Source organism: Pelophylax lessonae, assembly GCF_965119305.1.
Source record: "Pelophylax lessonae genome assembly, chromosome: 2".
Lineage (NCBI taxonomy): Eukaryota > Metazoa > Chordata > Amphibia > Anura > Ranidae > Pelophylax > Pelophylax lessonae.
In genome coordinates, this window is record NC_138769.1 from 685,515,086 (window position 1) to 685,531,286 (window position 16,201).

Sequence of the window (16,201 nt, forward strand, 5' to 3'; positions counted from 1 at the left end):
TTTGTAGTTTTGCCTTCTTTGTTTTTTTTATTACCCGTTTTACCCCAGCTCCAGCAGCCAATTTGAAAATGTTCTCTGTATTTCCTCAAAACTTATTTTTCAACCTAGAATGTGCAGTTCGAAATTCTGCAAATACAAGAGCAAGGGCCTATGTTGGAGACCGTGCATTACTTTATCACGACAAAGCACTCTAAAGATCACACCAGGAGCAGTGTGAATATAGGATAAATGGTGCATGTGCAGGTGATAACCACAAAAGAAAAAAAAAAAGAAAAAATGGGCAGAATCCCAGGAACAGAACAGCTTTGAGAGAGTAAAAAGGTATATAGAAAGGGTAAGTGCAGAATTCATACAGATGAGACCAAGTGCATAAAGATCAAATTTCAATCTAGAAGAGAGCCCATATACTGCATTCTGCTCCTTACCAATCTAAAGGGAAAGACTGTTCTGCGCCCTACAAGAACTCAATCACAGATCTTAGGAGAGCAAATTTTTCTCTGTATGCGACATTTCATGGTCAGGTGATGAATAAAGGGCTACAACCCAGAGCCAGGTCATCTAAAAGCCAATCTAAGGAGAATCCTCGGCCCAACAGAAGTCCCAAGGGCCCCTGCTACAATCTTAGCTCTTACAGCAAACCAGGGATAGCACAACTAGTCAAGGCTCTGCAACTCACTTCACAAAAGCAGGGGTTTATGGCGGCATCCAAGTCAAACTTTTGGGACTTTTAATTTCACAGATACAAAAAGGGACGCTAGCGTGGTGGTGGTACACGCAATAATAAGTGGCAAGTGTGTTCTATTATTGATAGGTGGCGCACATGTAATCACTAATTATTTTTGTGCCCTTCTGGCGCAGCACGTTTTTTGATTTTCATGTCGCAGGCCAGTCCAGAGACCGTTAATCAAGATGGCAGACAACAGAGTTAGTGCATGCATGTAACAGCGTGTGGTGATGAAGTTTCTTGTGAACGAAAAATTTGGAACAATTGTGTCTGCAGGTAACTTAAAAGCAAGCGTTTTCTGGGACAAACATGGCGTTATTCATTTGGATTTTGTACGCTGTGGTGCTATGTCAACAGTCAATATTACTGTCGCGTTCTAAATGATGTGCGATGCGTCTTAGGAAAAAAAGACCTTGTTTGATCACTGAGGACGTCCTGTTTCTCCAAGACAACGCACAAGCTCATACGGCTCATCGCTCTGTGTGCACATTACATCAACTTGGCTGGAAGGTATCGCCACATCCCCCTTACAGCCTACACCTCACTCCAAGTAATTTCCACCTGTTTGGACACCTAAAAGAGTTCCTCGGAGGTCAGCATTTTAGCACAGATGACTAAGTGAAGCAGGCTGACCTAGGATGGTTCAGGCATACTGACAAATCTTTTTATGTCAAAGCTTTTCAGCCATTAAACGCTGATATAAGTGTAAAAATGTAGCAGCGGAATATGTTGAAAAATAAATGCAGTTTCCACACCTTGAAAATTGTTCTTTTATTATATAAACTCAAACCTCCTGGTTTGACTTAAACGCCTATCGTACTTGTAGGCAGTTAGTATCTGATGGCAGTACAGAGTGCAAATGAGGTGGCTCCTATTGCAACTCTCATCAATGTCAAAGAAAAAAAAGGATTCCCAATGTTTAGGGCAGAGATCTTCAAACTACGGCCCTCCAGCTGTTGCGGAACTACACACCCCATGAGGCATTGTAAAACTCTGACTAGGCATGATGGGAATTATAGTTCCTAAACAACTGGAGGGCCATAGTTTGAAGACCCCTGGCTTAGGGGAACAACAACTAACATTGGTTCTAACCTTTACCCAATCTGTTCAAAACTGATAGAAAACGTTTGGGCTGGAGTTGTGCTTTAATCAAAAACTGCTAATGCTGTGTGAAGCTCTGAACCTAGCAAAAGATTTGTTTTCTTTTCGCAAGTTTTAGTATGCAGTGGCAGAACTGGCTACTCATAATGAAATCTTAGTCTGTCAGCAAATTTGTTCACTTGTAATTGGCACATTCAGTGAATTAGGCCAGGATTCAATCAGTCTCCTGGCTCAGGTTTCCAAGCTTCTATAGGCTCCTTGGGGAATAATGCATTCATGAAAGTATCACTGAATTTGAAGCTTACTGTCACTAAAATAAAAACTCACTTGCATATCTGTTCATAACCTTGGGATGTTATCAGGACTTTCACACTGGACTCGTACACATCGTTTATACTTGACCAGTGAGCTTGTATCTGGGGGTCTTCAATCCTGCTGGCCAGGCTGTCAATGGTGCGTGCAGTTCTAGAAACAAAGATGAGAATTTCAAAAAGGATAACAATTCACATAATACTTTGTCTTTAATTAGGTCAAGAAATAAGCTTTTAGTTGGCGCAGCTGTATCATTGCATGTCCCTCCACAATTTCAATTAAACACCTACATTCTCACACTTAAAGTGGTTCTATAAGCAGAAGGTTGTTTTATCTTAATGCATTATATCAATTAAGACAGGGGTAGGCAACTTGCAGCCCGCAGGTCGCACCCGGCCTGCCACCGCTAAATGTCTGGCCCGTCAGTGCCGGATGAATGTGATGAATTCACATAAACCTGGCCCGAGGACATTTTCGCCGCTCTCCTCTTCATTGGACAGCGGCTGGTATCACTGGGCAGGATGGGGCGGGAACTTCTGGAGTTAACTTTTCACATTAAACAGCAGGTGATTGTTTGCTGGGCGATCCTAGCAACCAATCACCAGCCTGTTAATATGAAAGGTTAACTCCAGCAGTTCCTGCCCCATTCAGCCCTGTGATACCTGTGTAAGGTAGGAGAGTTCAACCTACACAGTGTGTGTGTGGGGTAAGGTGCAGAGGACACTACAGTGGGGGGCAGGTCTAGGGGACAGAGGACACTGCTTTGGGGGGGGCACAGGAAACTGCTACGGGGGGGGGGGGGGCAGAGGACACTATGGGAGTGATGTGAAGTGGGCCGGAGGATACTGCTATGAGGGGACAGAGGACACTGCAATGGGGGGGGGGCACCCTATAAGGGACACCATCACCCCTGGGTAAGGGGACCCCTTCTCACCTGGGGACAGGGACCCCATCACCCCTTGGGAACAAGGAGACCCACCTCCCCTGGGGATGGGAACCCCATCTCCAGACCATGCTGGCTGGCAGGGCTGGCGTTAGCCATCCATGGATTCCAGGATGGGGGCAGTAAAATCTGAATCCCCAGCCACATGCTCCCTCAGGGTGAACTGGCTTTGTATTAGTGAAGCACCTTAAAGTGAGGTAAGCCTGTACTGTTATTTCTATGTTAGGATTATCACCATCTTCATTTAAAACAGGTGAATGCATTCACATACATACACTGAATCTGACCCTGAACTGTAAAAAGGATGCTGACCCCTGCCTTAAAATATATAAAAAAAAAAACAAAAAAAAAAAACCTGTGTGCAGCAGTCCCCCTCATACCTATCTGAGCCCATCTTGATCCAGCGATCTTGCAAAAGAGACTCGACTGTCCAGGACTCTCCCTCATTGGCTGACACACACAGCGGGGGCCATTGGCTCCTGCCAATCAAAGACCGCGAGCCAATGAGAAGAGGGGATGGGGCCAAACCGGCTCCGTGCCTGAATGGACACAGAGCGGCAGTAAGGCTTGGGTGCCCCCATAGCAAGCTGCTTGCTGTGGGGCACTCGGCAGGAGGGAGGGGCCAGGAGCGCTGAAGAGGAGGATCTGAGCTGCTCTTTGCAAAACCAAAGTTCTTACTCACATTTATGTGGGTTTGGTTTATTTTGTCCTGGTATTCTTTGTTGTTTTTACATTCTACTTAAATATGTTTCCATTGTGAACAAAAGAAACAATAAAGATAATATTTTTATGATACTCTCCCGCACCCTTTTTGCCAAAACAACCTTTTTTTCCTGTGCTCACACAGGAAACATTTTTTGCATTATGTTTTAAATTGTATTATGTGTACAATGTGCAGCAAGTGAGAGAAAATACCCAATGCCCTTTCCAGACATCCAGTGAATACCTAACTTCATGTGCTGCACTGAAATCTTAAGCAGTCTTATCAGTCCTGCAAAATTCACCATTGAACTACAAACCTCTCCAACCCAAGTTATTTAGAGGAGGAGAGTGGGAGGTGTTCTGTAGTTCCATGTCCAAGGACAACAAAGCTGCTCTCCCAGTATAGTGAATGCTATCACCCTAGGACAGGGAGTGCGATACTGCCATACTTATACCAAGTGAAAACGAAGGATTAAAAAAAAAAAAAAAAATCATCATAAAAAACAAACAAACAATAAATGCAGCCACCACATCTGATTGGTAAGCCACAATATGCTATATTTTTGTTCCTGGGTTTAGATTCACTTTAAATCTACCAAATAAAAATTATTAATAAATATTCTAGTTAACACCAGTGAGCCTCGTTTTGAAAATGCTACTTGAGGTCCTGCAACAAACAAGCCCCTAAAACAGAGGTCTGCAATGTGAGCACACCTTTCTTTCCTGTAAGCACAGGTTTCCCTCCCAGTAATGCTCAGTGTGCGTTTTTCTGATGATTTCATTCATGTAAGCTTCCCTGCCACTATACTAGCATGCAACCAAGGAATCAAAGAATGGCAGCATCTAAGACTTTTCATGCAGGTATTTTTGCTTTGCAATAGATCTAGAAGTATATCTGGACCCAAATCTTTATTTTAAGTTAGTAACAGGGTTTTATTCAATTGCTAGCTTATACAAAATAAAAAAATAAATAAAAAGGTTTTGGCACTAGCTATATACACTTTAACCACCTTAATACTGGGCGCTTTTACCCCCTTCCTGCCCAGGCCAATTTTCAGCTTTCAGCACTGTCGCACTTTGAATGACAATTGCGCAGTCATGCTACACTGTACCCATATAAACATTTTTGTATTTTTTTCACACAAATAGAGCTTTCTTTTGGTAGGTTTTAATCACTTCTTTTTTTATTTTTTGCTAAATAAACAAAAGACCACCGAAAAAAGGTTTTTCTTACTTTGTCAGAATATTTTTTAAATACATTTTTCTCCTTCACTGATGTGCGCTGATGAGGTGGCACTGAAGGACAATAATGAGGCGGTACTTATGGGCACTGATATGCCGCACTAATGGGCACTGAAAGGCAGCATTGACTGGCATTTACTTATTTATTTCAGGTACTTATATAGCGCTGTCAATTTACGCAGCGCTTTACATGTACATTGCACATTCACATCAGTCCCTGCCCTCAAGGAGCTTACAATCTAAGGTCTCTAACTCACATTCATACATACATACATAGTATGGCCAATTTTTATACAGGATCCAATTAACCTACCAGCATGTCTTTGGAGTGTGGGAGGAAACCGGAGTGCCCGGAGGAAACCCACGCAGGCACAGGGAGAACATGCAAACTCCAGGCAGGTAGTGTCGTGGGTTGGGATTCGAACCAGTGATCCTGCTAGGTGAAAGTGCTAACCACTACACCACTGTGCCGCCAGGCATTACTAATGGGCACAGATTGGCATCACTGATGGTCACTGGTGGGGCTGCACAGACAAGCAGGGCACTGATTATCTGTACAGGTCTCCCCTGCAAGGAGATGCCGCTGATTCACTCTCTGCTGCTTGGCTCTCTTGTCAGTGTGAGGTGAGGAGAGCTAATTAACAGCACTTCCATGTGTACAGGTGATCAGCTGTGATTAGACACAGCCAATCACATGGGTAAAGAGCCTCGTCATCGACTCTTTACTGAGATTGGGGGTCGCACCGTGTCCCAGGGACACAGCGAGCCTGCGATCACCGCTCTGAGCATGCCCGCAGGTGCGCGATAGCGGTCTGACTGGGCAACGTCATCCCAGAATGAGAGGTCATTTTACTATACAGCAGGAAGGAGGCGATTAAAAGGCCAAAAACATGACTTGCTCCATTATTAGAGTAACCACTAACCTGCGTCTGAGGAAAATGTGTTTGGCTTGTTTGATTATTTTCTCCAGCAGTCCCTCGCTCTGCTGCATGAGGCTTATTTCATTCTTATCGAAGGCTTGGGGACCAGCAAGACGCATCCTCTTGTGTCCAAATGGAGCGCTGGCCGGATGTGGCATCACAATATTACTTAAAGTTTGTTTGTGGAACTGAAAAATGAAAGAAAATGAAAAATGGTATGGTATGTCTCCTCCTTTTACCACCTGCCAGAATATTCAATGCACTGCTATATACAGGAAAAGGAGACTTTAGCCAATGCTGCCTGGGTAAGGTTGCAAAAAACTTCCCAGCTGGAGAAATGACTTCTGGGTAAATATCATTTTAGCAGGCTTGTAAGTAAATTGCTTCTGCAGCTGATACCATTTAAACCAGGTAAACAGGACCTGTACAGGCTGGTCCATTCAACACCGGGTGTTACCGGAAATCTGGGGTGGCATTATAATACCGAGCTAAAACTTATAATTATTCCGAAGCTGTACCTTGTGACCATAAAAAAAAAACGGAATTTTTGTAAAATCTTACCTGTAAAATTCCTTTCTCTGAGTCCTCCGACAGTCGCCGCCTCTTCATATTCGTCACATATGGGGTATTAGACTTTGCTCCGAAGGAGTAGCTAGGCAACAGAATATTTTAACAATAAAGCTTTAACATATCCCACCCTCAAGGGGTGGTCCCCTCAGTCAATACCCTCCTACTTCCTGCAACCATATCTCAGTTTTAGTGGAATAGCAGTAGAGTATACATTCAAACCCCAAAAGAGGGGCGGGGGCGGCGACTGTCGGAGGACTCAGAGAAAGGAATTTTACAGGTAAGATTTTACAAAAATTCCGTTTTCTCTTACGTCCTCCGACAGTCGCCGCCTCTTCATATTCGTCACATATGGGGACGTCCCAAAGCAGTGCAAACATGAGGGGTGGGAAACGCATCCGCGCCGAAAGGCAACGCAGTCTCCACATCAAAGAAAGGAACCTTACCAAAGGAAGGAAACCAGCTGGGCAACAGCAAAAATAAGTGCCCAACAGGAGCAACAACCCAGGAAAAGACAAAAAAAACAGGGGATACAAAAAACTATCCCAACAGTCAGGAGTCCCCAACAAGGGACCCTATGGAACAGCCGCACTAAGAACCTTGCGGCCAAAGGAAGCATCCGCCGATGCCTGAACATCTACTTTGTAGAATTTTGTGAAAGTGTGCACGGTCGACCAAGTCGCCGCCTTACACACCTGGGCTACAGAAGCCCCATGACGGCAGGCCCAAGACGTACTCAGTGATCTAGTAGAGTGCGCCTTCACAGGCACAGGGGGAACCTTCCCCTGCAAGGCATAGGCCTGTTCAATGGTCTGCCTGATCCATTTGGCGATGGTAGAGGCCGAAGCCGCCATGCCCTTCCGAGGACCCTCTGGAAGAACAAACAAGGAGTCCGTCCTACGAAAAGACTCAGTCGATTTAAGGTAAACCCTTATCGCCCGAACAACATCCAGAGAGTGCAATCTCACCTCCTTTGGATGTTTAGGCTTCGTGCACAACGAAGGCAAAACAATATCCTCGTTAAGATGGAATTCCGAAACTCGTTTCGGTAGAAAAGAAGGATTAGGTCGCAAGACCACCTTATCCAAATGAACAACCAGGTACGGAGACTTGCAGGACAAAGCCGCCAGTTCCGACACTCTGCGAGCCGAAGTGATCGCCACCAAAAAGGCGACCTTTTTGGACAACATAGACAACGAGATCTCCCTGATCTGTTCAAAAGGAGCACGTTGTAACACAGATAGAACGAGATTCAAGTCCCAAGGAGGCAAAGGATCCCTCCTAGGAGGAACCAGATGCCGCACACCCTGAATAAAAGTGCCAACCAAGGAGTTGGAAGCCACGGGACGTTGAAACAGAACGGCCAGCGCAGACACCTGACCCTTTATCGTAGCCAGCGCCAAACGCTGATCGACACCCGTCTGAAGGAAAGACAGCACACGGGAAACCGAGTACGTGCGGGGTGAAAACCCCCTGGACTCACACCAGGCAAAATAGGCCTTCCAAGTACGGTAATAAACCTTCCCCGAGGAAGACTTCCTCGCGTTGATCAAAGTATGAACGACCTCTGGAGAGAGACCCTTCTCCTTCAGGACCTCGGTCTCAACAGCCAGGCCGTCAAAGCCAGCGACTGTAAAGCAGGATGGTAAATCGGTCCTTGAGACAGTAGATCGTCTCGAAGAGGCAGACGCCAAGGGGCGTCGACCGCCAGATTCACGAGGTCTGCGTACCAGGACCGGCGAGGCCAGTCCGGTGCCACAAGAATCACCGTGCTGCGTTCCGAGTGTAACCTGCGAAGGAACCTGGACAGCAACTGAATCGGTGGAAACGCGTACATCAGCCTGTACTGATGCCACGGGGCCACTAACGCGTCCGACGCGTCTGCCCGAGGGTCGCGCGTCCTTGCCACGAACCTCTTCACCTTGTAGTTGAGGCGAGACGCGAACAGGTCCACATCTGGAAGACCCCACTTCGCGCACAACATCTGGAAGACAGCCGGGTGGAGAGACCATTCCCCCTGATCCAGGGTCTGGCGACTCAGATAGTCCGCCTGCCAGTTCTCCACTCCCGGAATGTGAACCGCCGTTATCGCCGGGACATGAGTCTCGGCCCAAGACAGAATGTCGGCCACTTCTCGAGCCCCTCGGGCACTCCTGGTGCCCCCTTGGTGGTTGATGTAGGCCACCGCCGTGGCATTGTCCGTCTGCACCCGAACCGGGCAGCCCTGCAGCCGGTCCGTCCAGCGATGAAGACAGAGCCTTATCGCACGCAATTCCAGAATGTTGATCGGGAGGGAAGACTCCCCCTCCGACCAGGTCCCCTGGGCGGACAGAACGCCCAGAACACCACCCCAGCCCGACAGGCTGGCATCCGTGGTGATTATCGTCCACGAGATCGGACGAAACGACTTGCCCCCGGACACCAACGGGGACTGGAGCCACCACAGAAGGTTTTCCCTGGTGCGATGACTCAACGAGATCTGAAGATCCAGAGATTGAGGTCGCCCGTCCCACTTGGACAGGATCTCCGCTTGGAGACCCCGCGTGTGAAACTGCGCGAAAGGAATCGCCTCGAAGGCCGAGACCATCAATCCCAGACATCTCATACACGTCCGCAGAGACGAGTGTGGAACGTCCCTGAGGGACCTGACTTCCTCCTGAAGAGTCCTGAGTTTGTCTTCCGGCAGGAAGACCTTCGCCTGCACCGAGTCCAGTATCATTCCCAGATAGGGGAGACGAACCGACGGACTCAGTGTCGACTTTGGAACATTTATCGTCCAACCAAACTCCTGCAGAGTTTGCATTGTGACAGACAGGTCCTTCTCCAGACCCTGTCTGGTCGCAGACCGAACCAGAATGTCGTCCAGATACCCCAGGACAGAAATGCCCTGGGCCCTCAATAATGCCAGAACCGGTGCAAGCACCTTGGTGAAGACCCGCGGAGCCGAGGCGAGACCAAAGGGCAACGCCACGAACTGGTAGTGATCCTCCGCAATGGCAAATCGAAGGTATCTCTGATGACCCTCGAATATGGGGATGTGAAGGTACGCATCCTTCAAATCGATGGAGGCCATGAATTCCCCCGGAACCAGGGCAGCCACCACCGAGCGCAGGGATTCCATGCGGAACTTGCGAACCCGCACAGAGCGGTTCAGAGCCTTCAAGTCCAGAATCGGACGAACCTTGCCCTCCTTCCTGGGCACGGTGAACAGATTGGAATAAAACCCCCGAAATCTGTCCCGACGAGGCACCGGAACCACCACTCCCTGAGCCCTCAGGTCCCGCACCGCCAGGTGCAGATCCCGCAGGCGCTCTGGAGACAGTTGAAGATTTGAGGGAAAAAATCTGCTCTCCGGCCGAGAGAGAAACTCGATCTTGTAACCAGATCGAACGATTTCCAGAACCCATCTGTCCCGCACACGGGCCAACCAGGGCTGAAGAAAACCGAGCAAGCGTCCCCCCACCCCAAAACTGGGTGAGGGCGCCCCTTCAGGCCGAACTGTTATGGGCAGCCGGTCCGGATTGGCCGGACTTCTGTTTCCCAGACCAGGGCTTCTTCTGAGAGCCTTGGCCTTTGAACGGTTTGCCCTTGTAGTGCGGCCGAAAGGCACGAAAGGACCCCTGAGGGGGCCGAAAATTTGCATGCTTCTTCCCAGAAGCCCCCTTAGCCTTGGGGAAATGGGGCAAGAGAGTGCTCTTACCCCCGGTGATCCCCTTAATCAACACATCCAGGGACTCCCCAAAAAGGCGAGACCCATCATAAGGTAGATTGGCTAAGGTCTTACGTGAAGATTGGTCCACCGACCAACATTTCAACCAAACCAGGCGGCGAGACAACACCGCCACGCTGTGCACACGTGCAGCCAACGGAATCAGGTCCAGGTCCGCATCACACAGATACATGACACCCTGGTGGATCTGATCCACCATATCCAGGGTCGCCGCCGAGGCCGAATCGGCCACTAGGACGCGCCTAAGCATCTGCGTCCAACTTGCGATCGCCTGGGCCGCCATGAGAGAAGCAAACAGAGCCTTAAGCATAGAGCCCGTAACAGAATAAGTATGACGGGCAAGAGACTCCAGTCTCCTATCCGTGGCATCACGGAAAACAGGGGAACCCTCTGCAGGAATCGCAGTGGCTTTGTTCAAAACCGCAATTGCATGATCCACTGGCGGAGGCACACACCACCGTTCATCAGTGGCAGGCGAGAAAGGATAACGCAGCTTGAATTTACTTGGTACCGCAAAAGGCTTGCGCAGATCGCGCCATTGATCCTTAACAGCGCGCTGAAAATCAGCATTGCAGGGAAAAACCTGCGGCGTCCTGCATTTTCTCTGCGTCCCATAAGCCGCCAAAGCAGCGGGGGGACACACTTCGTCCTGCAAACGTAGCGTCTGCTTAATGGAAGCAATCAACTCATCCATGATTGCAAGCTCTTCAGGCGAGCCAGGGGGAGAATTATCAACCCCCTCAACTTCAGCCTCTACCTCAGACCCCACTAGATCAAGAGAGGAGCGGGACCCCGATAGGGGGGTCCCTGCCAGAACAGCCCCATCACCTTCACCCTCAGAATCAGAGGACAGAGCAACTCTGGGCCGTTTAGTAGATTGAGCAGCCACCAGCATTTGCACCTGGGCAGCAAGGCCAGCCACAATAGTGGCTAAATCCCCCCCTGGGGGGGAAACAGCGGTCCCCTGGCTTTCCACCAATACTGTAGGAAACTTGCCCTCCTGAGAATCCATTGCCCCTGTAATGCCAGACAACCAAGGGTTAACTGCCCCCTTTTAGCAAGCGCGGCAAGCGCAGCCCACCGCACCACACTCAGGCACAATGAGACCCCCCCAGGGAATATACAAACTGAGTACAGGCAATGGATAACAAGAACAGAAGGATAAAACCTGAGGAGACCCCGCTGCTGCTGCTGCCTCGATCGGTGTTCCAGGAGAGAGGAAGTGATGCTGCCAGGGCGCTCTATGTAAGCCTATGGAGGCTACAAGAAAATGGCCGCCGTGCATGTAAACCATGCGGCCGGAGCGGGCGCCGGTAAAATGGCGTCGTTTGGCGCCGAAAACGCCGCTCCACAGTGCATAACAAAAAACACACACATTACATCCCAATATAAGGATACATGTTAGATCGCCGCAGCGATCGCTGTATATGCCCAAACATGCCAAGAAAAAACATGCCCCACAGCACACAGCTCCTCACACTGCCCAGCCTGACACACACAGTGTCATACAGCTCCCCCCCCCCCTTGCAGCCCACAGCATGCAGCCGAGAGATAGGGAGACAAGCAGTGTGATTAAAGGCAGGTTACACAGTCCCAGACTGAGACCCCCCCAGACAGACAGGTCCCCACATAAATACACTTACCTCACATGGCGTGGGGAACCCGTACAGGCGAACAAGCCGCTGCACATGAGGCAGGGAGAGTCGCAATTCAAGACGCACATAATGGAGGTTAAGAAACCGCACAGCGTCCGGTGAGGTAGCCACCTCACCAATCATCCCTGCACCGAACAGGGATGGGTCGTTCACTGTGCCAGGAGCGTTACCTGGCTGAACGCTCGATGGCAGACTGGGAAGCCACTGACCCACGACCTGCGACCAGGGGGATCAGCCCGAGACCCAGTCCGCATGATCCTCTTCGTCCGAAGAACTAACTAATGCTGACAAAAATAACAGCTAAGTAAAGGTAGAGAGAAAACTCAAACAAAATATTAAAAAGAAGAAAGAGTCTGGGACAGAAAGTCCCAGCACAGAGAGAGCCAGCCACTCCTGACAAGCTAGACATTAAAACTGAGATATGGTTGCAGGAAGTAGGAGGGTATTGACTGAGGGGACCACCCCTTGAGGGTGGGATATGTTAAAGCTTTATTGTTAACATATTCTGTTGCCTAGCTACTCCTTCGGAGCAAAGTCTAATACCCCATATGTGACGAATATGAAGAGGCGGCGACTGTCGGAGGACGTAAGAGAAAAGGGATTTTTGACACTGTAAAATCAGTTTCTCTGATGTTTGACGGACACAGCTCCTGAGAATCATGAACAGTGGGTTAGACTGCCCCCTACAGGAGAAGGACAATAGGCAGGAAAAAAAAAGACAACTACGCCTATGGGCAGTCCCAGGAGGTATACTCCCGCTCTCTGCTACAGGTACTCCGTTTCATTACAAGCAGTATCAGAAGTATTACAACTCCAGAGGGATGGGTGCGGTGTCCGTCAAACATCAGAGAAATGGATTTTACGTTAAGTCAAAAATCCCATTTTCTCTTTCGTTCATTGATGGACACAGCTCCTGAGAATCTCAACCAGTGGGAAGACGGGCCCATGGGACAACAGAACCTCCCTGAGAGGTAGTCTCCATAGGATGTCCGATACCAGCTGAACCAGGTCAGCGTAACAAGACCGTTGAGGCCAGTCCAGGACTACTAGAATAACTGGAATCCCTTCTGCCTCGATCCAGCGCAAAAGTCTCCGCAGAAGCTTGAGAGGGAAGGCGTAAATCGGACGATATTAGCCCCATGGGGTCAACAGCGCGTCTGTAGCATCCGCCAGAGGATACAGTGACCATGCCAAAAACCTCTGAACCTCTCTGTTGAGCAGAGATGCCAACAGATCCACCTCGGGGGGTGCCCCACCGGAGACATATCTGATGAAATACATCCGGAAGAAGGGACCACTTACCTTGGTGCAAAGCCCGCCGACTGAGATAATCCGCCTGCAAGTTTTCCACCGCTGGAATGTGGGGGGGGGGGGCTGTTGGCCAGGAGGAATGCTGCAAGGCAGGCCGAGACCTGGTTATATGCGACCTCGCGAGGCATTTAACTCGCAGGCCACCCCTCATGGTGGGGCTATGTCGCGGCCGACCTAGCACACAGCTGTAGTCTGTCCCCCAGTCCGGCCCGTCCCCGTCTGGCATTTTATTGTACATCTTACAGGAGAAAACAGCTATCTAATAATAAAAAAAAAACTGCCAGGACCAGAGATCCAAGCAAGGGACTAGGTGCTTACTCCTGACTAGGCATAAAAAAACTGGACTACCTATAGCAGAGTGGGGAAGTATACCTCTTTGGACTACCCATAGGCGTAGTCAAGTCTTTTTTTTCTGCCTAGTGTCCTACTCCTGTAGGGGGCAGTATAAACCCACTGGTCAAGATTCTCAGGAGCTATGTCCATCAATGAACAAGAGAGAAAAATCTTTTTTTTTTTTCTTTTTTTTTTGTACAGGCAAAATATAGAGTGTTTATGTCAGTTGGCTCACCTCTCTAACGAGCTGGTGCAGGTTGTGTTCCAGGACATAAAGGTGATCTTCAGGGCTTGACTTTTCAGAAGACAATTTCTGAGACTTCTTGTCATTTGTTGAGTGGCAGAAGGAGATGGACAGCTGGAGTCCTGTAGGAAGAAGACAGTCAAATGACCAATGAGAATACAAACACTATTCGGCAGTTTGGTGCTACGATTTACATTTTATAATGGTAGATTTACCAAAATAAACTTTTAAAGCTCTCTCCAAAGCTCTCTAAACTCTCTACAAAGATGAGTAGCTGAGAGTCCAGTAATGGACAGGAACTGCTTTTAACTAGGAAGGCCTTTAGTGAAGAGTAGCACAGCATGAGGCCAGGCTCACAGAGTGGTGACAAACCTACTATGGAACACCAGACTACAATGGAGTGCTCACACACCATACCCTACATCACAGGTGTCAAACACAAGGCCCGCGGGCCGAATGCGGCCTCCCAGGCCATTTCATGTGGCCCTCGCACCTCTCATGCAGCTGTGGCAGCCCCCTTGTCTCTGCCCCCACCTTGTCTCTGTAGTCAGCAGCAGAGAGGACAGAACTCCTTTGCCATATCCTGCAGTACTCTGTGCAGCTGCAGAAAGGCTCATCTTTGCCCCCCCTCCTGCTCAGCAGTCCGCATCAGAGAGGAGGCAGAACACCTCCTACAGATCCTACACCTCTCTGTGCAGTCGCAACACCACCTTGTCTCTGCCTTCCTTGGTCTCAGCATTCAGCAGACTCTGGAAGGTGACTCCAGCCCTTCTCTGGTTCTCCTTCAGACCCTGCACTGCTTCCCAGATCCACCCTCTGGTAAGGGGGTGCATTGTGATGTAAGGTTGTAAGGGGGTGTGGGGTGCTCTGGACATCTAATCTTACAGATATAACCGGCCCTTTGAGGGAAACCATAATGCTGATGCGGCCCGCGATGGAAGTTGAGTTTGACACCCCTGCCCTACATGTACACAGCTGTGGAGGGATGGTATAACCAGCAGCAAGAATTTCCAGGGAAAGAAGCTTTATTACATGAAGAAAATTAAAAATATTACACAAGATGTGGAACTTTACTTGGAAAAAACACAATCAAATTGAGGTAAACAGATTGTTTTTTGTGGCAAATCCTCCGCTTTAAACCAACAACACTATACAAAAAAAAAAAAAAAAAAAAAAATCCATGTAAAAGAAAAAGTACAATACTTGCCTATTCTGCCAACCGTGCCTGGGATCTAGGCCAGCTTCCAAGAGTGTCAGATGTTTAGTTCCCCACTGTGTGTTGTGGTTCAGTCCAATGACTGCTATGTCACTACTGTTTTCTTATAGTAATGTAGCGAATAGTGGATGGAACCACAAGACACAGCAGGGAACAGTTACCTGATAATCCCATCTGTGTAGGGTGATGAAGATTTTTTTTAAGTTTTTTAAATCATCAGTGTTAGCTTAACACATTGAGAGCATCATAAAAACATTCCCCAGTAAACTTTTTGTTAAAATGTTTAACTCAGCACTTGCATTTTACAATTTTCAATGCTGCTGTCTCCTGCTCACTCAGTGCTGCTTCCCTGAGCATCCAGTCTTCACAGGAAAGTGTTAACAGTAGACAGGGCACTATCCAAAGGAGGAGGAAGGGAGTGCCTTGCTATCCTAGTCTACAGCGCAGTGTGTTTCTATTGATGCACACATTGTGACAACTCTATTCCCTTCAAACAAGGGTGGCTCCACAGGCTGCTGTTTACCTCTAACTTTACAGGGTTTTTTTTTTTTTTTTTTTGCAAGTTTCGCTTTAAAATGTTACTATACCCAGGACTCTGCATTCACTATATCTGGTCTCCCACAGTACACAGAACATTGAATTGCAGACGTTTTAGTAAATATAAACTGGGGATTGACCGATTATTGGTGGCCGATATGCACTTTCCCCGATATAGGGCGGCACAGTGGTGTAGTGGTTAGCACTTTCACCTAGCAGCAAGAGGGTCGGTGGTTCGAATCCCAACCACGACACAACCTGCCTGGAGTTTGCATGTTCTCCCTGTGCCTGCGTGGGTTTCCTCCGGGTACTCAAGTTTCCTCCCACACTCCAAAAGACATGCTGGTAGGTTAATTGGATCCTGTATAAAATTGGCCCTACTATGTATGCATGAATGTAAGTTAGGGACTTCAGATTGTAAGCTCCTTGAGGGCAGGGACTGATGTGAATGTGTAATGTATATGTAAAAGTGCAGCGTAAATTGACAGCACTATATAAGTACCTGAAATAAATAAATATATCAGAATAGGCCACCAAGGTGACTGATATTGCCGATATTTCAGAGTGATACCTGCAGCTAGAGGCATCAGGTACCGGCGTCCATAGCCGACGGTCGGCTGTCTTGTAATGACAACTGATGCGGCTGCATGACTGTCATTACAAG

The 16,201-nt window shown here is 48.4% G+C and overlaps 1 protein-coding gene across 1 annotated transcript in view; it reads right to left on the bottom strand.

Moving 5' to 3' along the window:
• The window catches only part of MED17 (mediator complex subunit 17), an 85,444-nt gene that overhangs the window by 13,095 nt on the left and 56,148 nt on the right, over nt 1-16,201 (bottom strand). Inside the window, exons 7-9 of the mRNA XM_082245862.1 lie at nt 13,776-13,906; nt 5,948-6,132; nt 2,153-2,290 (exon numbers count right to left, since the gene is read on the bottom strand). Coding sequence (XP_082101988.1) covers nt 2,153-2,290; nt 5,948-6,132; nt 13,776-13,906 — 454 coding nt within the window. The remainder of the gene's footprint in view (nt 1-2,152; nt 2,291-5,947; nt 6,133-13,775; nt 13,907-16,201) is intronic.